The sequence below is a fragment of the Rhipicephalus sanguineus genome, chromosome 3 (assembly GCF_013339695.2).
Source record: "Rhipicephalus sanguineus isolate Rsan-2018 chromosome 3, BIME_Rsan_1.4, whole genome shotgun sequence".
Classification (NCBI taxonomy): Eukaryota; Metazoa; Arthropoda; class Arachnida; order Ixodida; family Ixodidae; genus Rhipicephalus; species Rhipicephalus sanguineus.
This window is the reverse complement of record NC_051178.1, coordinates 9,157,472-9,177,905: the sequence shown is the minus strand read 5'-3', so window position 1 is coordinate 9,177,905 and position 20,434 is coordinate 9,157,472. Positions and strand designations below refer to the sequence as shown.

General features: G+C 47.2%; 1 protein-coding gene across 1 annotated transcript in view; it reads left to right on the top strand.

Moving 5' to 3' along the window:
- LOC119386438 (uncharacterized) overlaps positions 1-20,434 on the top strand; it is a 466,488-nt gene that overhangs the window by 67,112 nt on the left and 378,942 nt on the right. Inside the window, exons 5-6 of the mRNA XM_049413126.1 lie at positions 4,569-4,663; positions 6,254-6,425. Coding sequence (XP_049269083.1) covers positions 4,569-4,663; positions 6,254-6,425 — 267 coding nt within the window. The remainder of the gene's footprint in view (positions 1-4,568; positions 4,664-6,253; positions 6,426-20,434) is intronic.

Sequence of the window (20,434 nt, the reverse complement as noted above, 5' to 3'; positions counted from 1 at the left end):
CATGAACGCTGACTGATGGGAGTATTCTTGTACCGCTTTAGTGTGATCCAGTTTGAGCACCGAGAAAAGGGACATGAGCAAGGAAGGAAAAAAGACAGGCAGCAAGATGAGCGCTAAACTTCCTTTTGATCTTAATGCTATGATCAGATGGGAGCAAGAGATGACTACACTAACCAGCAGTATCCATACAATTAACCATCATGGTGCTTTGTTTTACCCTTTCTTTGACATCTGGCTGTTATGATCAGACAAGCATGGTGGGTCAAGACAGATCACAAAGTTTGTTGTCCACAAAGTACTTGACACTAGTTTCATGTCCAAGTAATTTCAGCTATGGGAGCACTGTTTCAAGAACAGGGGTGGAACAGCTGCACCATTTGTGCCATTGTGCGCCAAACTTGTTTACCTGTGCCATACTGCACTGAACCAGCCCTGTTGTGCCAAACTCGTTTGTCAGCGCCGTACTGCGTCGTAGCACCCGAATTTAGCAGCAATGTATGACAGCCATCCAACCCCATGCCCGAAAACATGGCTCAAACTTCGTGGTTTCGGTTGCATCGAAACGGTTACAGTTTCAGTTTCATCAAGGCTGTGATTGGCTATGGAGGTTGGCTCAACAGGCGCTATGCGCCACGGAAGAAAAAAAAAAGAAAGAAAAGGACGGAAGTTTTACAAGTGTTGGGACCAAGCACTGTCCTTTTCTTTCTTTCCTTGTGTGCTTTTAAGCTCATTACACCAAAGTGTCTTTTGTATGAAAAAAAATAGACTTTATTGTGCCGAATGGTCTTTTGTGTCCAGTATTCAGTGATTCCACTCCTGCGCCAACTGCGCCAAAGTGCGCCAAATTGTTTTTACTGCGCCATCCTGATAATATCGACGAAAATTGCGCCAAACTGCGCCAAAGTCTCGGGTTTGGGGGCGTCTATCACCGGCAATCGCACGGCCGGCGCGTCAGAACATGTGCAGCTTGATCTTGGGGCTGCCAAAGTCGCAACCATGGACCAAGAATTATTCCGCTGAATAAATAGCGCTCGCGCGTGCGTCCCGAATAAGCCACGACGCCATGCACGGTGCCGACGCAGCTTCTGTTCTGCAAGTCGGCTCGACAGCAAAACGCGCTCTCCACAGAGGCTCGTGACGTCTAGGCCTCTCGGTAGCGAGAAAGTGCAACGGCGATTCATCGGTGGACGTCGTCTGTTCTAGAAACGCTGCTGATAGCTCGTTTCAAGCGTCGCACGGCACATAAGGAAAGCAATGTTCAGTAATAACTACATGTGTGCTGCTAAAATGTCTGTCACTTCTGTTTCCGGACATCACGGAATGAAATCTGGGATCGCTAGCAGTATATGTATGGAACAATATCGAATTTTCCTTGCTTCGCGTTTATGGAAGAGCACGCGAACGGTGGAAACGCGTTCACACTTTTCCTCAGATATACTTTATCCATGGATCTTCATTCGGAAGAGCTTTTTCGTAATTGCTTATACCAGCACGTCCGAGTTTAATCACTCTGCGGTAAATACCCCCTAAAAGGCCCTGCCCTTTCGAGCTCACTTGCTAGGGTTCCAATTCAAATTTTTTGCTTGCTTTTTAAAAATGTCATCTCATTATTAAAAGCATATATCCTGGTCGGAGCAGCCGCAAATACGCAGCTGTCAGTAGCGGGCCCGTCGCTGACGGCCCACAGTGAAGCGGCTACCCCATGTTACACGTCCGCCCCTCGCTTTCGGTGGTCAATAGCTGACGGGTAAAAAAACTCAGTTTCGCTTAAGGGCGAAGCAATGAATGCGATACCAACACTGTTAAGCGAAGTAAGGCTAGCAGCTAGATCGCTTGGATCCGATCTCGCGTAACTCAACAAAACGCTGGTTTAAGGGAATATGGCCGCTCCAGGAAGCAAAGCGTTTTCTTGCTCTGAGCTCTCTAAACACGAAGTAAGCGTTGAGAGCACAGCAAGTTTACGAGCCGTCTCCTAATGCCTCGAGATGGCGTGCGCGCAAGCGACTGCGCCCTTCGAACGATGCGGTCCCCTCGCTCCCCTGGCGTCCTTTCATGCTCCTTACGAAAGACGGGCGGGGTGTTTCCTCTCTGTTTGATGAGCAATCGACGGCAGGCCCGCATGCGGGAAGATGTTATCTCATGCGCTGTCCGTGCGACGGAGACAGACGGCCGGCTAGCTTCAGCCGCGTTCGTCGCCAGCGCTCGCGAGCTTTTGCCCGCGGCTAGAATGCGCGTGGTGATGTTATTAATTTGGTCTTTATACAGAAAATTACGGCAACGGGACGGCGAAAATCCGCGGAGAGTGTCCATATAATTGTAATCACAATAAACATTTTAAAAAAGTTGAGGAGCCATTTCACTCTGTGAACTCCTAAGCGAAGCTGTTTCGCGCATGGCAAGGAGGTGACATGGCGGAGGACAGTTTGGTATGTAAGGCCAGGTTGTTAACGTTCAATACGCAATATTAATGCGAAAGCATCAGATGCTTTATCAAACACGAAAATTGACCGTCGGCGGCTTCAATCGATTGATGCAAAAAATAATCATGTGATGGCGTCATCATCAAGTCATAGATCGTCAAATCTTGTGACGTCATCATGGCGTCATATATCGTGATGTCACGTGATGACGCCATCACGACATCGTCGCTTTACACTGCTTCCGTAATCGGTGCACTGATCATGGAGCTAGCGCAAAACCAGGTGAGGTGCAGATAGCTTGCAGAGAGGGAGGGGGAGGATCAACCCGTCGATCGAGAAGAAAAAGAACCTGGCTTTCGCCTTGGAGTCGTCTGAGGGGAATGCATTAGGGACAGTGTGGCTCTTTGGCATTGAGGCACTGCTGTACATCACGGCGTTTATCTACAATGTCTGCTGATAACCACATAGATGTATTTAGAGTGTTATTTCATAAAGTGAAATTTTATCGATCTGGTATTCTGTTTATTTGCTAGTGTCGAAAATAATCGCCGAAGAGGTTAATTCAGAACACTCAACTGCATGAGCCCTTATTTTTTCATTAGCGAGTGAAGTATGGAGTTCTCCTGAGATGATTTTTTCCAGGAGATTTGCAATGAATCGAAATATATTTCTAGCCTTCATAAGAGCCCCATAGTAATATTCCGGTGCTTGAATGTTATTGCAATATGCTTCTGTAGTGCACTCCAGGATGTAAAATTCGCTGCTCTAGAGTGCTCCCAGATGCAAAATTATCTGCTCCAAAGTGCTCCAAGATGAAAATTTTGCTGCTCCAAAGTGCTCCAAAACGGAAATTTTGCTGCTCCAAAAATTGCTCCAAATCAGAAGTCCTCGGTAGCATCACTGAGTATTGCATAGTACCGCAATAACAAAACACCAGAATTATTTGGCAGTTATAGAGGAGTTTAACCTAGAAGAAAACTTCAAGGATATGAGCATATTTCTCCAGGCATTGTACTACCTAGCACGATTGCGGCCATTGGGAGACAAACTATATAAAACAACGAAAAGGACAACACGAACGTGTGTATAGCCGGGCATTTTTTAACCTGAACGCGCGAGTGTTGGCCGCTGAGCCGATAAGCGTTGTATGACGGAGCACAGCGGGGAAATGAACGAGAATACGTGCATGTACACAGTGAAGAGTTCGTGCAGCTTCGTCTGCCAGGCTGTTATGTGAAACGGACTTGACCCCACCTGCTTTTTTGTCCTGTTCTTTTTTTTTGCACTGCCAGATATCTTTTTTGCCTCAAGAAAGTGCTATGTGAACCACAGGAAAAAGAAAAAAAATGCTGATGCGCACATAGTATAATCAGCAGGTGTATATCACATCCGATCCATCTCACGTGCGAACACGTGGCTTTTTTTTTATATAGCTTGATGGCAGCGTTCAGAAGAGAAAAAAGGGACGACGGTAACGGTGCTTAAAAGAAGTGGGGGTGGTGTCCGGTTCTCGGAACAGCCTATGAAAGACAGGTGCACAGGACTGCTCATTGAGCGCACGCACTTATTCTCGTTCATTTCGCCGCTGTGCTCCGCTATACGGCGCTTATCGACTCGGCGGTTGATGATCATGCGTTCAGGTTAAAAGAATGGGTGGCTGTACATAGCTGAATAAGACTATTGCTCAATTTAGCTTAGTGTTTGCCAAATGCAGCATTGGACAAATGTTGCTTCGCAAGTGCTGTGAAAAGGGTCTACATCTGCTCTGAATATTCTCTCCGACTGCTCCAAACTTGCTCGAAAAGGCCTTTCTGGCTGCTCCAAGCTTGCTCCAAGCCTGCTACAAAAGGCGCTTTTGCCTGCTCCCAGGACTGCTCCCAAACCCATGTACCCTGCTCCACTCCTGAAGAAGCATGAAAAAAGGACACCGGCTTAATCAGAAAGAATTTAAACGAAATTTCCATTAAGAAAATATGTTTTATGGCAAATGAAAATTTTGATTTTACAATAAGTAAACAAAGCAAAAACACAGTTAACAGGCATTGTGTGCCTTGCACTGTGTTACAAAAAATTAACGTCCACTGTTGCACAATGTCCTTTTGTAAGCTGTGTTTGAGATGCTTGAAGTAGGTTATTTCTTGCTTGCAGTGTCTCCAGTTGTGGCTGCGTGCAGCCAAGGACCTGGTGGCGAAAGAAGAAGCTGGTGTGGATGCACGCCGTGCCATCATACAGTGTCTGCATGCGTAAGAAAGAGGCTCTTTCATGGCAGCGGGTCTCAAAGAGAGATTAGTGGCAGTAGCCTGTAATTTGTGCCAGGTGACATAGGAAATACGTTTGCTGGAATATGTAGTTTAGAAGCATGTCAAGTAGGTGCATGGAAATATTCGAGTTCTGAATTCAAATATAATACCTAATTTAATAATTCAATTCGACTTTTAGTGTTCTGTGATGGTACTGAAATTCTACCGCACTTTGTTCTACTGAATTTTGTCATGACATCCCTTATTTACTTGTGCATCCCAGTGTTGCCAACCAATTTTTGGAAAATACCCTACGTCACGGTCAAAATTAGCCTACTTTACCCTACACGGTTTTTTTATTACCTTACATTTTACCTTACGCCTAAGAAAGGCAGTGTAACACACTGCACGAGATGTGTGGTGGCGCTGTAGCCGGTAGAGACCAGGAAGTGTGACAGCAGCAGATGGGCATTCGTAAAGGAAGAGCGTTCACTCGCAGTGGAGAACTCACCAGCAAGTGCTGTACGGCTGGCAGTGTAAGCAGTCTGGCAGAAAGGATTTAGTGGATAGCAGCAATGGAAACAAAAAGGGCAAAGCTGAAATAAGCAAAGAGATATTTTGTGATAATTCAAGGGGAAGTGCTTTACTGTCCGAAGCAAGGTCGGGTTGCATTATGGCACATAAAGTGAGATTCAGTAAAGAAGAAGAAAAATGCACGTGCATGCGGAAGCCGAGGAAACGATAGATCACGTTTTAATTGAACGTGAGGATATACACCCAGGAATGTGTTAGCCTACATTGAAGCCTTGGGTCTTAGGGACAACATTGAGAAGGTCAGTGATGGAAATAAGTGCTTGTGGCAGAACAGTTGGCCAAAAGACAAAATGAGGGCTAGGAAAACTAAGGTTGATCTGTGGTAAGGCACAAAAAGTTTTTTTTTAGGAGAAGAACCTTAATTCAGCTAGACGAGATTAGGCTGAAGTAGAGTAATATAATAATAATACTCGGAAGAAGTAGCAAATGTTGAGCTTGGTGGCGTCCAGGTCATCCATCCATCCACACTCATTGAAAAAACTCGCACGGGACTTGCTTAAGATGAATGGAAAGTGAAAGCTTAACCTTCTCAGTTGATTGTATTGATCCCCTCGCCCTCGAAAGTTTCCGCACCTAGCATTGTTTTGCACTGCCCTGAGCATCAACCCACCTATGACCAAACGACAGTGTCATGTGGTGAAGTCATCAGTGCTAGACATATTATCTTTCGTCTCTGCCCTGTGCTGTTGACATGTGGATTAAGTCCCATTAGTATTATTGGCAGCAGCAAGCACAGAACCGGATTGATTGGCAGTATAACATGGCAGAGGCCTTTGCCCTGCGTAGTCAGGCTGATGATGATTCAAAGAAGGATTTAGTTTTCGGATCTAGTTAGGAATGTGTCACATCGATTGTCTATATTTCTCGTCGATCGATGACGAGCGAAAAGTGGAAATAAAATCGTATTGCCGCCCTAGTACCCCACGCTGCCTGAAAAATTATGAAAGTACACTGCATGATCCCTTGTTTAGTTGTGCAGAAGAGATGTGTCTTGCGCAGGCTGACACCCAGCGGTGCAAGCATGTCCGACTGGTGCCAAGTTGGGCTTCAGTGCCTTCTCTACCCCGAAGTGCGCATGGAGGCATATGCTGCCCTCTGCAGCCAGCGTAAGGCGGCCCTGACCCCGCCCCGCCGGGGTGTGGACGCTCCTGCATACGGGGCCATAAAGGACGTAAGTGGCTGCCACGATGCTGCTGTAGGGGCCTCTTTCAGCATCTGTAGGCCAGGTCGACATCTCGGACATGGAGTAATAATTTCTGGGTGGTGCTCGACTGCTGACCTGAAGGTCGTGCGATTGAATCCCAGCCACATTTTCGATAAAGGCGAAAATGCTTCAGGCTCGTGCAGTACTTGGATTTAGGTGCACCCCACCTGGTTGAAATTTCTAGAGCCCTCCACTCCCTCATAATCATATCGTGCTTTTGGGACGTTAAACCCCAACAACAACTCAGGCTTGACCTGAGTCTGAGTGAGTCGACTCATGAGTCCGTTAGCATAAAATTAGCTTTTTCGATCATGGCGTGAATGCTCCTTAATGCCAATATCTCACATAATCAGTGCTCTACAATACACCTTTTGATCTTGTACCTTCACATACGAGGTATCAGTGGCTTCAATCTTGAACTACGTGGCTCACACAAGATGTTTTTATCAGACTTCCTCTGAAAGAGTTTGTGGGGGGAGGTTTCGGCACCCCTTCCCCCAACTCACGTTTCTAATCTATAAATATTGGGAGCGAGGACATACCGTGGCGCCGCCATGCGGAGGCGTCCGTGTGACGTGCAAGGTTGGATTGCTCCGCCTGCCCTCTCCCGCTCAGCCTGCAGCCACTTTCGCGTCTTCCTTCTTATTATTATTGTTGTACTTCACTTTGACGAAATTACTAAAGTACTGCTGTGGCTTCGTGACTGACTACGAAATGCGGCAAAACTGCTCCGAAAAATATATTGCGTTCCTCAAAATGACTGACACCACCTTGGCTGCCGGCGTCGTCTGCTACGGCCACCGATGTGGAAGCCACGGGGGCCGAGCGAGCTGCTTTTGTAAAAGATAAACAACCATTTTGTGCCGAAACTAAGCATCTAATGGGCTTGAGCGTTTGCTTGAGACAAAGAAATATATTTTCGCAGCAAGAAATGCGTGAAACGTGGCTATACCGAGTAACTTCATCCCATGTGGGTTCGCATCTAAAGACGGGTTGCGGTTGGCACGAGAAAGAAATGACATGAGCAAATTTGCATTCCTGTTTAGTACACATGGTCTTATAGTATAAAGCATGACGCGAGCAGTTTGTCAGCTTTGTGGGAAGCAACCCAACATGCTTACTTCTGCATGCAGCCGCAACCTTCCTCAAGTTATTGGAGGCAAACGCACAAAAGCTATATGCACACGCGCGCCTCATTCAGGGTTGTAGCTAGATAAAATTTTACGTAAACAGATGTTTTTTTTTCTGCGGCACGATTTTAATATTTATCTGTTGCTCCTGATTGCGCGAATTGTCTACGGTTTGCACACGGTGCATTTTCGATCGCCATCGAGCCACATCGGGACGAAAATGTTCTACGATTTACTCCGTTCTGCAGTTGCCACAAAGAAGCCAATCGCGATCGAAAAATACGGTCCCGATAGGGCTCAATTCCGAAGGTAAATGTACCGTTTGCCAGGTGCCCGCATTACTTTGCTCATTTGAGTGCAGTAGCATGCTGCATGAGGCGGCTTACTGTGGTCTAGATGGCAATTTTATGCTTATGAAGCGCGAAAAACAGAGGACGAAGCAGAGATACATACAGGACAAGTGTTTGTCCTGTGTGTATCTCTGTTTTGTCCCAGTGTTTTTTTTTTTCGCGCTTCATAAGCACGAACCGATTCCAACTAAATCAGATGGCTGTGTTCGCAGTTGTGTCAGTGAAAATACCAGTGTCCAGCATTTACAACTTAATTCATAAGCAGTATGACACTTCGCGGCTGCTGTTAGAAGGTGAATCAATGCATGAGGCCCGCGAACTTGAATTTATGTACACGTACGGGCGTCAAGCTCAATTTCGACTCCATCGAGGTGTTTGAAATTTCCGGAGCTTTCGACTACGGCGTCCCTCACAATTATATCGCGGTTTTGGACGTCAAACCTTAACAATTGTAGAAGGTGAATCAGTGTTTGAAGCTAGCCACGTTGTCGCCTGTAGCGCAACATAAAAAATAAGTCACACTGGATGGGCTCATTCTACAGACATCCTCTAGAATGAGCTGGAAATAATATTAAAGGAATGTCAGGTGAAAGCGGTATCACACTTTTGCAAAGAAGGGTGACGGTGAAAGTGAAAGCTCACACTAGGCTCGCACTCTGGCACGGAGCAGTATAAAGTACAACGCCGCCGATAACTCCGACTGCACTTTCCCGCATTGTCTAGCCTCTTAGGTGTCCGCACACATTATGTGAGAGCAAAACAACGCTGTTCAAAGCGGAAAACGCCAGAAATCGCGGTTAAAAGTAACGTGTTCAACCGTCCGCTTCCCTTCGCCGGAGCAAAGTGAGATCACGTGATCCAACCCTGCACGTCACAACGATCGCAGCGCCCGCATCTCCAGTGGTGGGCCTCGCGCCCAATTGAGGTGGCGCATGAACGCTAGTGCATTGAGGTATGTGTGAATAGACTTCAGTATAAACGTTAGCCGATATAAGGCTGATAGTAATGAAGGAGATTAGTAGATAGGACCATAGGTTGGCAATAAAAGATGGAGCGCACTCAGACTCACCCAAAGAATATATTTTGCACTTAGGGCTCACTCGGACTCAGACTCGCCCATATTACAATGAAAGCTGTTACGAGATCACAACAGCCGTTTTTGGCGCCGTAGTTGTCCGCCACTACGGCCGCCGCTGTCCGTAACTGCTGTCGTGCGGAATAGGAGAAAGAAAAAAAAAACTAAATTAGAAAAAAATATCAAGGATGGGACGGGATTCGTACCTAGGCCCTTTGTGTGGCAGCCCAGTATTCTACCATAGCCATGCCTGTGCCTGAAACTCCTTCACAAAAAGACCCTATGCAGGCTTCATGTTGGGAAGGAACCATATTAGCTGGGCTTGTGTGAATATTCGAGCACTTCGAATATTCGAACGAACATTGCAGTATTCGAATTTGCTTCGATATGAATTTAAATTACTGGACATTTCAAAGTATTGGAAATGAATGAATAGGTACAGTCAAACCTCGTTAATACGTACCCGCTTTAAACGTACTAACGGTTAAAACGTAGTTACGACGAATCCCCGTCCGAGTCCCATAGAGCCCAATGCATTCGCTGACCGCTTAAAGGGGCCCTGCGACACAATTTGAGCGTGTCTTTTTCATCGGTTCTTCTGGTACTGTGGAATGCACCGATATTGTTGCGCAAGTGGCAACGCCGAAATCGAAGCGGTTATAATTTTAATTGACGGGATAAACTACCTTGATTTCGCACTATGGCGACACACATCGGCTATTTCTGTTACAGGAAGTGACGTGATATCATGTGACAGTGACGACAAAGACCGTTCGTTTTTGATTGGCTTGACTCGACACGTGACGTGCAATATTCATATGGTGGAAGCTTGGCCATATTACGGAGGCCTAAGAGGAACAAAACCCCTTTTTATGCTTTCTCAGAAACAAATGATTCCCGTTTCTAACTGACATATTTTCAAAACAACGAACACGACGCTAGGTGCGCTGTGGAATGGTAATCAAACGATACTCTTCCGCGTTTTGTCTTTTGCGGCATTGAGCGACAGCAGCCACACCGGCACCTGCGAAACACGCAACGCTCAGTTCGGCACGATGCTGTCAACGAAAAAAAATTCTAAACGCTTACCGGCCGACGCCTTCCGCGTCATCGGGCGTTAGCGTTTCGTCTGGGCCCATAGAGCCATCCTCGCGTTTCGCGGGGCTCAGCCATAGCTCAGCGACGCACTTTCAATTTGCAATGGCGTGCACGACATGCAAGCAATCACTTCGTCGCAAGAGCTCGCGCTCTAGGTCTGTTAGGACTTCCAGACTCATTTTGTGCACTACACGACAAATTATGGGAGCGTCTGCTAACTGACGCACGTGGTTTGTCGTAAGCATGGTAACAACACCGTCAAAAAGAGGGGTAGCAATGTACTGTGTGAAGGCCACCATGAGGTGACATTTCCGGTATGTCTTTATAAGACGCGCGCGGTGATTGGAACCGGTCTTTGACGTCAGCGGGAGAGTGAAATCCGAAAAAAAACGTTTCTCGTCGTCGTCTGCTTGAGTTTTGAACTTTGAGGACTAATAACTTCACTTTTCGTGCACAAATTTGCATAATTCTTTTTGCGTTCGTCTCGGCATTCATAACTACACGCATTTGCGGTGCTAAATAAGGCAGTCGCAAAAGTGTCGCAGGGCCCCTTTAAGCCATAATGGTTCGCCCTATGCCTACCGGTTAGTGCGTACCTGCGCGTACCGCGATAACTTTTTCTGCCATAAAATTTTACTGCACGAGTGAAATTCTCGACGCCACAGTGTGCCGCCAAAGGTTTCCCGTCTTTTCGAGAAGTGCGGAGATCGGTCGATTCCGACTTCCTCGCGATTGCGGCGACGCCTTTGCGGGTAAGCATCGGGAAAGAACGAAGGCGAGGTGGCGGCCACCGACGAACGCACCGACATGACTTATCGCCGACAACCTTATCACAATAAGTATCTTCAGCTATCTGCTCGGGCACGTGTGCGGCGCAGCGCTACTTTTTAAGCCTACTGCACGCTTTTATTAAGCGACAACCTGAACGCGCTGGGCCGCCGATCGCTGTTGCCTCGTTGTGCGCGGCTGTCTTCAAGGCTGAAGTTGAATTACTGGCACAAATTGCTCGGGCAGGGACGAAGAACTTCAGCCATGTACCAACTAGCCCGACAGCAAACGCTACTAAGCCGTCATCAGGCGCGCACCGCTTTGTAGAAGCGAAAGCAGATCGCTGTTGCGTATAGTTAGCGTTGCGGGTCGCGGGCGCCGAGAAACCTCGCTGCATTGACGCTATCACACTAAACGCACGTGTACGATACAGCAAGCGTAGCGCGGTTGTAACCATACTGCACGCTTTTATTAGGCGACCACCCAAGGTGCCTCCGTCCGCCGTCAGGACCGCTAGAGCATCGCGGAGTGCGCATCGCTTGCATGAAGCTCGTCATCGCTGCGTTAACCGAACAAGCTACTCGCCGCATCTGTGCACAAACTGGAGCGAAGTGGGTACGAACAACATTCCCACGATAAATGCGCGCGTGCGGCACAGCAAGCGGCCCGGTAGTGACGGCGTGAGCCGAGTAGGCGACGTGCTGCACGCAACTAGCCGGGAGACGATCGGCTCCACGCGGCCGTACCGCGTTTCACTGGAACTGTGTCAGTTTTCGTTTAGTAGCAGATCGCGGTTGGACGCACACACATATACCGCGTAAAGCAGACACTGTCCGTTCTGTCGCTATGTCGGTCACTGCGTTGACCGAGTATCCCGGACCCTGCAATAGTTTGGAAATGCTCTTCGGCGTCGCCACTACGCGCTATCGGGCGGTCGTGTGAGTGTGCCAGGATCTTTTCTGCACTTTGGCAAAAAGAAATAAAAGAATTTTTGGTGGGTACTTTAGGCAATATTTGCTGTGGCACTGTATTTATTTGCTGGCGGCGATGGCGTACGCTAGGAGATGCAAATTTGTACTTGGTGTTTAATGCGTACTACTGTTTAGTGCGTAGTTATGCCGCGTTCCCGGCAGGTACGTATTAACAAGGTTCCACTGTATATATTTGTCCGCATGTAACCCACTTGTAAAGGTGGTTTCACTGCAGTGGAGGGGTGCTCTACCGTGAATACACCTTTCCAGGAGAAATTCGCCCTGTCGCGAAGTTCCACATTTTTAGGTTAAATGAACATATTACCCTCACATCGATTCATCATTTTTTAAGTTTAAAAGCTTGTTATACCGGCTTGTTATACCGGCTTATATGCTTTAAGTATAGTAAATTTTAAGACGTAACATATTTTAAACGTTATCACTAGCATTCTACCGAAAGTCAAATCCCGCTACTATTCAAAGTTGCTTCCACTTCCTTTGAACCAAAAAGAATGACGTTTGTACATGCTTTGTTTCAATTAAAAAAAAATATTGTGTAGGTTAGTTGGGTCATGACAAATATGCTCATCTTTCTTTCTAATATATGATATACTATTCGAATTTGATTCGAAATTATTTGACCAAATCACTATTCGCTTCAAACCTAAAATTTACTATTCGCACAAGCCTAATATTAACATCTGTAATAGAGCTCATACCATTTATAACGTAACTGCTTAGAGTGCAGGACCGGCTATAATGCGTTTTTTTAGGGGCGAAGCTCCTTAAGGTGGCACCCGTTCGTCCCAGTCGTAACGCTAGTACCAGATCTTGACCTCCAAGGTGGTGCCGGTGGGAGATTTTTCCTGTGCGTTGTTGAACAATAAAAAATTCGCAGCGTGCGCGTTAACTAAAAGCCGAATTCTTCTGTATCTCATTCCCCATTAGCAGCCATTGGCATGTTCCAGTAGGAAACGTTAGAAGTAGAAGTGTAAGTGTTAGCTAAAAGCCGACTTCTTCTGTCTCTCATTCCCATTAGCAGCCATTGTTTACCTCCAAGGTAGTGCCTGGTGAGATTTCTCCTGTGCGTGATTAAACAATAAAAAGTTTGTTCAAAACACCGTTGACTGATGAAATAAACCAACGAAAGACGCCAGATGTTTTCTAAAAGCAAAACGAAAGAACGCCAGATGTTTCTAAAGCAAAACGAAAAGACGCCAGCTGCTTAACGAAAGACGCCAGATGTTTTCTAAAGCAATGGTTTTCTAAACAATGAAAATTCACAGCGTACATGTAAAATTAAAGTGAGCTGCAAGTCGTCATAACTCATCGAACCTTTAGTATAAACGCGCCCGATCTCACGTCGGTGATGATGTACTGGGCAGGATTCACGGAAGATTCACGGTTTACCGATGAACCTCCGCAGCTTCGCCCACTCATCATCATTCACTCCGTGGATATGCTGTGATTTTTTCTGACTCCCGTTCACCGCCCTTCCATAGAACTGCATGTATACTACGCATACCACTTATTGTGCATTCCCCCCAGATGAAAGACCGCCTATAATGTCGGGAAATTCTCAGAGAAGCAAGGGAGCGAGCATGCTTTTCGGTGGAGGTGCGTTACAAAGGAGGAGGAGTGAGTGTGAGGAGAGAAGCCCCCTTTGCACGCTCCATACCTGCCAACTCTCCCGAATTGTCCGGGAGACCCCCGAATTTAAACCTAATCTCCCGATTGTACGAATGTCGTCACGAATCTCACGAAAAGTGGCCACCACAGCAGAGGCTGTTTTTTTTCTCTCTTTTTTTAAAATCATGCGCGTATGTCAGCCCTTCCTGTTGTGGTGGTGCTGCGGAAGAGCACTCGCCACCACACTTCTTTTTCATTGTAGTCATATATCGTAGAGTACCACTGAGTACATTCTAGGCACTGCGCATCTGGGCGAAGGCTGGCCGCGAGAAGCGCTCGCCACCGTGCTGAAAGAAGGCGAGGCAAAAGGTACAGTTGGTACAGTCTCAACGGAAAAAGATTGCCAAATGTGAACGGCGGCCGCAGCCACGGCGCTGCACGAGCGCTCCGATAACGATATGGCGAGACTGTCGAGCACATTCCATTTTCCAAAGGAGGGGTGGCCGGCAGACCGGCGGTAAGTAAGCGGCCCCCATTGTGCTTTGCACTCTCGATATCGGCGTGCTTGGGAGAAACAGCGCCGCGTGTCGCAGTCTTGCCGCTCCGGCCACCGTTGAGTGCATTTGTGGCAATCGTTTCCATTGAGCCTAGCCAGAACTTTTGTGTCTCTGTCTTGGCCCCCGCATTTTGTACGCTACGCCTACGCTGTCTGCCGTGGTTGTGGGGGTTGCGTGTTTCCAGAGTTCAGTTAGAAGGTCGATGGCGGCGTCAAAATCAAAGAAGTACAGTCGAACCCGGGTATATCGAACTCGCCAAAAAACGTTTATTAGTTCAATATATGGCATAATTCGATATAGGCCCGCTATAGGATTTAATGACACAAAGGCACATACAAATAATAAAAGTACTTTATTAATATGGTGGCTTACTTGCGTGCCCTACTTTGGAACAAAATAGTCCTGGATTTTCTTCTGTTTCAACAACTTCGCTGCCTGCGACAGCACGCACGCCTCCACGTCCAACGAGTCGGAGCAGCCTTGTATATTCACGTAATAGCGCCGGACCAATGCAAGTGCACTAAGGCAACGGGCCATCGTCAATTTCCTTATTGCTGTCGCTTTGGCTCGTGGTCGGCACGACATCTGCAACGTATTCCTCATCTTGTAGCTGGCCCATGACGGCAGCATCATCGTCCGCACTGACGAACTCGTCGAATGTCGATCCGTATGCGGTGGCGACGCCGGACTTCTTCTCACCGCGCTCGACTCGATTTGTGATTTCGAGTTTCGTGGCGAACGGCAAATTCTACCTCTTTGCACAAGCCATGACAACAGCGCGCCAAGAAAGTTCACAGAGCGCCAACAGGCAACACCACCAGCACGGACCACGCTGAACTTGTGGAAAAGAGGCAGCAGCAGGCAGGCAGGCACGCAAGCATAAAGAAAGAAAAAAATGGCGCTCACTTGTACCGCCTCCGCGCCTCGGAGAAAGCGCGACTGCCTCTGATTGGCTGTAAGCGCTGCGAGCAGGCCAGGATCATTTTTTGCAGGGAGGTGTTCGGCCGTGCACAGCCGGGTCTACACCACTTTTTCTAGGGTGGCGCCGGCAGTTTTCCCCGCCACCGCGAGGGAAAGCCAACTTGCTGGGGCACTTTTGAGGCACATGGAGTTTGATATATCGGTTGTCGTTGCTATTTTCGTTCGATGTAACAGTAACTTTTGCTATATATTCTCAATGTAAATTTACCGTGTTTAGAAATTGTTCGATATATGGGATAATTTGATATAAACGGGTTCGATATAGTCGGGCTCGACTGTACTTGCAAGTGTTTCTGAACTCATACACAGCTGAGTTTCCGTGCTTTGTGACTTCGCGGAAAGGTGAGAAGTACGGATTCTGCACCACGTGTGCCGTGAAGTAAAGAAGTTCGGTTCAAGCAGCTAAAAACAAACGTCCTTACCCCTTTCTGATGTCAGGCTCCAGTCTCAGTAATTTCCGCTATGCAAAAAGACCCCCCCCCCCCCCGCTGCGGTCTCCCGAATTTTCATGCTGTGAGGTTGGCAGGTATTACGCTCTGCTACGAACAGGTGCCCACGTCCGCATCAAGTGCGCGTTAGCGCTGTTTGTCTCTTTGGTTTTCAGTCGGGAAAATAGTTGTCGTCGTAGAGTGGAGATATTGCGCATGCAACCTTGATTACCCGACAAGTGACAATGCTTTGAGACGCGATCGAGCTTTTGGCTTTTCCACCAACAGGTGGACTTACAAGCTTGAAAGACTTTTTCAGGATAGTTGCGGCGGCTGTTCTCCCGAACACGAACACGCGTACTGCCCTCGGTTTAACTCGCGAGTGTGATCTCTTCTACGCTTTATCTCCATGTTGTCTTGGGTAAGCTTCTCGCGACGGCTTGCCAAGTTGCAACCCACATGCTAAGCCTAACTAGCACTAGCTGCCTCGTCGATAGTGGCTGCGGACTATCAAAGTTGTGATTTGATGCCGAGTCAATTATTTTCCAGTTGTTGCATTTAGAAGGGGTGACTTACACCTTCAACGAAGACGAGGGCGTGCGTGTGCGATACTCAAGTGGTGATTCGTGGTTGCCACTGTTTTTGACATCACACATGCGCCCGGAAATCTGAAGTGTGCGGAAATTTCAGTGGCCGTTTGATGTATAGTTTTTGCGCAGTGTGGTACCGGGGCGAAGTCCGCATAAATGAGAAGGTCCGAAAAGTTGGTCATCGACTTTACGGTACGGCGAAATTATACTTTTCCCCCTCGTTCATTATGTCAGCGCCGCAGGTCCGTGGACGTTAAATTCAAAACTTTAAAATTTAAGCGGATGCAAACTTACGTCCCACTTGCATGCCTCGATAGTCGGAATTGCGCAGCTGCCTGTTGGTCATGTTTTGCACACGTGCAGCTTTTCAGAAATGTTGTTTTGGTTATAGTGCGGTAGCGCTTGTAGTGCGGGGATATTCGCGACTCCGGCAACTTCCGATATAAGTGGTCTATGCTACATAGCATGGTAAAATAGTAAAATAACAACCATGTGTCACAGAATGCGAATTATGTAACCACGTGTCACACAATGCGAATTGCGTATTGAATGGGTCGTTAAATGCTTCCAACCCATGACAAAGGGCTCAGCCATAATTCTTTGTCGTCATCAGTCACAATATCAACAAAGTGCACATAATGTCTTACAGGTGTGTAGCGGGTGCCATGGTTCTCTGCAGAGTGACGAAAAATGGCACAGTGGGTGCTTCCAAACTTGACAAAAAAATTATGATTTATGGCGTAGTGAGTACCTTGCAAGTATAATTGTATTAGTAGCCCCAAGAGAGTTTACAATGGGCTCTAGAAATGCCGCTCTTCCAGCTTTCGCTGTGTTTGTGCCTGTGCTTTCCGCACAGGCCTGGCGTTTTTTTCCTCAACTGGACTAGCTCGGACTCAAGCTTGCCAAAATATTACTCACGTGGACTCACTCAGACTCACGGCCAGATCTGAGTCTGAGTGAGTCGACTCATAAGTGAGATGGCTGACCTATGCCTAGGCTTGCTGCACATGTCGTGTGTTATGCTCTGTCGCTACTTGTGTACATGTGTAGTTCTGCTGCTTGGTGTGCAGGAGCCAGAAAAGGCCGCATTCTAGTAGCTCATCCTGCAACTTTGGTAAATTCAATTATCCTTTATATCAAACTGTTTTGAAACATGACGATGCTTTAACATGGATGTGCAGGAAAAGCTGTGGTTTCATCGAACAAAAAATGGCTGCAACACTTCATGCACTGAACATTGGGCAATGTGAATAGCTCCTAGAGGTTGGCTTGCCCTCGCAAGAAGTGTGACTAGGGAACTGCACGAAGCGAGTAGAAGCTACTGCATACTTTTTCTTTTGATACCTTGTCGTGTGCTGTTGTGCTTTGTACCTCAGTTTATTTGTGATTTATTTGTACATACTGCAGCCAAATACCATATACAGTAGACTCTCAGTAAACGGAAATCTGTTAAACGGAACTGCTGCTTAAACGGAACAACTGCATCTAATATAATTGGTTTCATACTTAGATTCTGCACTCCTGTTCATCTCTCAGTAAACGGAACTCCTGTTAAATGGAACACATTTTCTGGGTCCCTTCAGGTTCCGTTTAACGAGAGTCTACTGTACAGTAAAAGCTAGTTAATTCAGATTTCACGGGACCGGAAAAAATGTCCGAATTAACCGAATGCCAAATTAACGAATGAACAGGAAAAACAACATTAAAATCAAGTTGGAGAAGCATACCTTTATTTGCTGAAGTATTGTCACGTGGTCGTGACGTCGACGAAGACAGCAGTCGGCGTTTGCAGAATGAAACTGTTTATTTGGCCGAACTTGTGGCCGGAAAATGAGAACTAGAACTACAGCAATACACGCTGTACAATGATAGCGGCGAACAGGGCGTCGTCCGTTGATCAACTGACAAGCGGTCAAGCGCGTCGGCTTTTATACAGGCGATATGGAACTTTCCAGCAATATCGCTGGTGGCGGCGTTATCTCTCGACAAAGCTGGAACATTCGCGTGCGGCGCGCAATCTTAAAAAAAACGATCTACCAAAATCGTGAAACTTCTCGAACACTGCTTCGGGGCCAGCGTCGAGCGTTGATAACCGTCCTTGCTGGTCAAACTCGAACACATCTAAATAAAAGAAGCGGGCGTGGCAGTATTTTGTAATGGTCGTTTGCGTTTTCGCGCAGATTCCGGCTGACGTTACAATTTTTCTTAACTCTTCCAAATGGCCAACAGCACGCAAACTGTCGGAAGTGCTCAGGCAAATGTCCTCTAATATCAAAAGTGCCTCCGAGTCTTCCCGTGAGGTGCGATGAGGTCGCGACATCATTAATAATTTCTTGATCGGGCAGGAGACCAGTCGTGGCGACACAATCATCAATCGCGATGCAGTCCTGAAGGGTTATATCTGTGGGAAGGACAGCATCGAAGGTCGGGCAGTCATCGTCGGTGGACTCGGCTGACACCTCGTCAATGCCATCGTCAGCTACTGCGGCATGCTCGGGCCTCACATGCAAACACGGTCACAACGGGGGAAAAAAAAAAAATAAAAAGAGAGAACTCTGCAAGAAGAGACGGTGCAGACACAACACAAGGGAAAATGGCATCGAAGGCGCAGTGGAGCGAAGAAAAGACGCCGACGTTCGGTGACGCTGCGATCGCCCCCAGTAGTTGATGGCGATGTCACTCAGGTTTTGGTTTCACTCCAGTGGTGCCAGCGCTGCTTTACCACACTTTTGTGTAGCGGCAGCCGTCAGCATTTGTCCGAATTAAGCGGTGCGGAGTCGAATTCTGACAAATTAACGAAGGTTTGGTCTCGTAGATTAACATGCACTTTGGTTGGGACCAATAGAGCCGTCCGAATTATCCGAATTTCCGAATTAACGGGTGTCGAATTAATGAGCTTTTACTGTAATCTTGAGTATGAATTGCACTCCCCTTTTTCAAACCAAATAATTGAGAAAAAAAGTAAGTCGTGAAATAGCCGCACCCGCCCTTTCAGCCGCCCACCAAATGCAGCCGTGCCACCATGCTTGCGCTGCAACCTGCAGTCTCCAGCACAAAGCGTTTCTTGAGCGCCTGCAATGCCATAACTTCCTTATCTGGTGCCTGTTCAAGGCATTGGCTCCCGCACTTGGCCAGCGATCACTCTTGGCAATATTTTCGCCGGTTGTGCTGGCGTCTCCAAGCGATAACGTTCCTGGCCCGGTGTGTTAGCACGGTTGGCACAGTGTGAGACTGTCTTGGTGTAATGTCGCTAGTTTCGGCTTCAATGCATAGTCTTGCAACATTGGTGGCTCTGTTGTTGTCTTGTATATATGGGTGTTCTAAAATAAAGCGGCAGTCGGTTTTGTTGTGTTATGGTGGCTTGTCCACTCTCTTCTTCGCGGCTTCGGGCTGTGACACCACACTTGGTTTGTAAACAGCCAAATGCCTCGCAAAAGTACAGTCAAACCTCGTTACAACGAACATTTCAAATTAACGAACTTTTAAGAAATCCCGTGCCGACTGCTTATAGTTTCTCAATATAAAAATATTTCACTACTACGAACTTCAGAATAACGAACATTTCAGAATAACTATCGTTATTTAATTCCCGTGTAATCTAAACAACACCTCAGTACTACGAACTTATATCCCGAAATGCGAGGATTCTTAGATTTCAGTGTATCGGTCATGGCAGTCGGAGCTGTAAGGTAGCAGACGATGCAGCGCGAAGAGCGGACGCCCTCCCGCAAAAAGCTGAGATGGCGTGGGAGGAGAAAGACATGGGCAGAGAACTTTTGTTTTTTTGCCTCCGTTGCGGAGGCGACAACGCATCAGGTTTTGTAAAGGCCCAACCTCGTGCATTGCACACGACTTTCGAGGGCGACTGCGACAAACGGGCTCCGTCGCGCTGTCGCGACGGGAGCACCCACATGTTCGCGACAAAGTATCACAGTTGCTCGATGGAAAACTATTGCGTGCACGCAGGCAAAATACGAAAAAGAATTACAGAGTGGATGAATGACAACATGCCAAATTTATTATTGTCTTGTTTGAGATAAGGATGCCATAAAAGCGTTTCGTGACTTTCTTTTTTCGCAATCTTATGTTTAACCGCGACAGTAGTATCTACTGTGATCCCATGGGGCGCCCGGAAGCGTACGCTGCCTACGCTACGTCGCACTTTGCAAACTGCGTTATGTTGGGGTTAGTCCACAAGGCGCATCTCGACAACGTTTCCTCTTGCTGTCGTAGAACGTTTAAGAAAAGCTGCAGCGCCTCACATCGTTGCTTCGCAGGGAGAAGGGCTACCTCACACAACGACGATGTTGACATTGCAGCAAGCTACCACCGAAACATCAAAACGAACCGTCGATCAAAATTAACGACAAAATATGGCCGCTGCCTCGCCCTCCGTGTG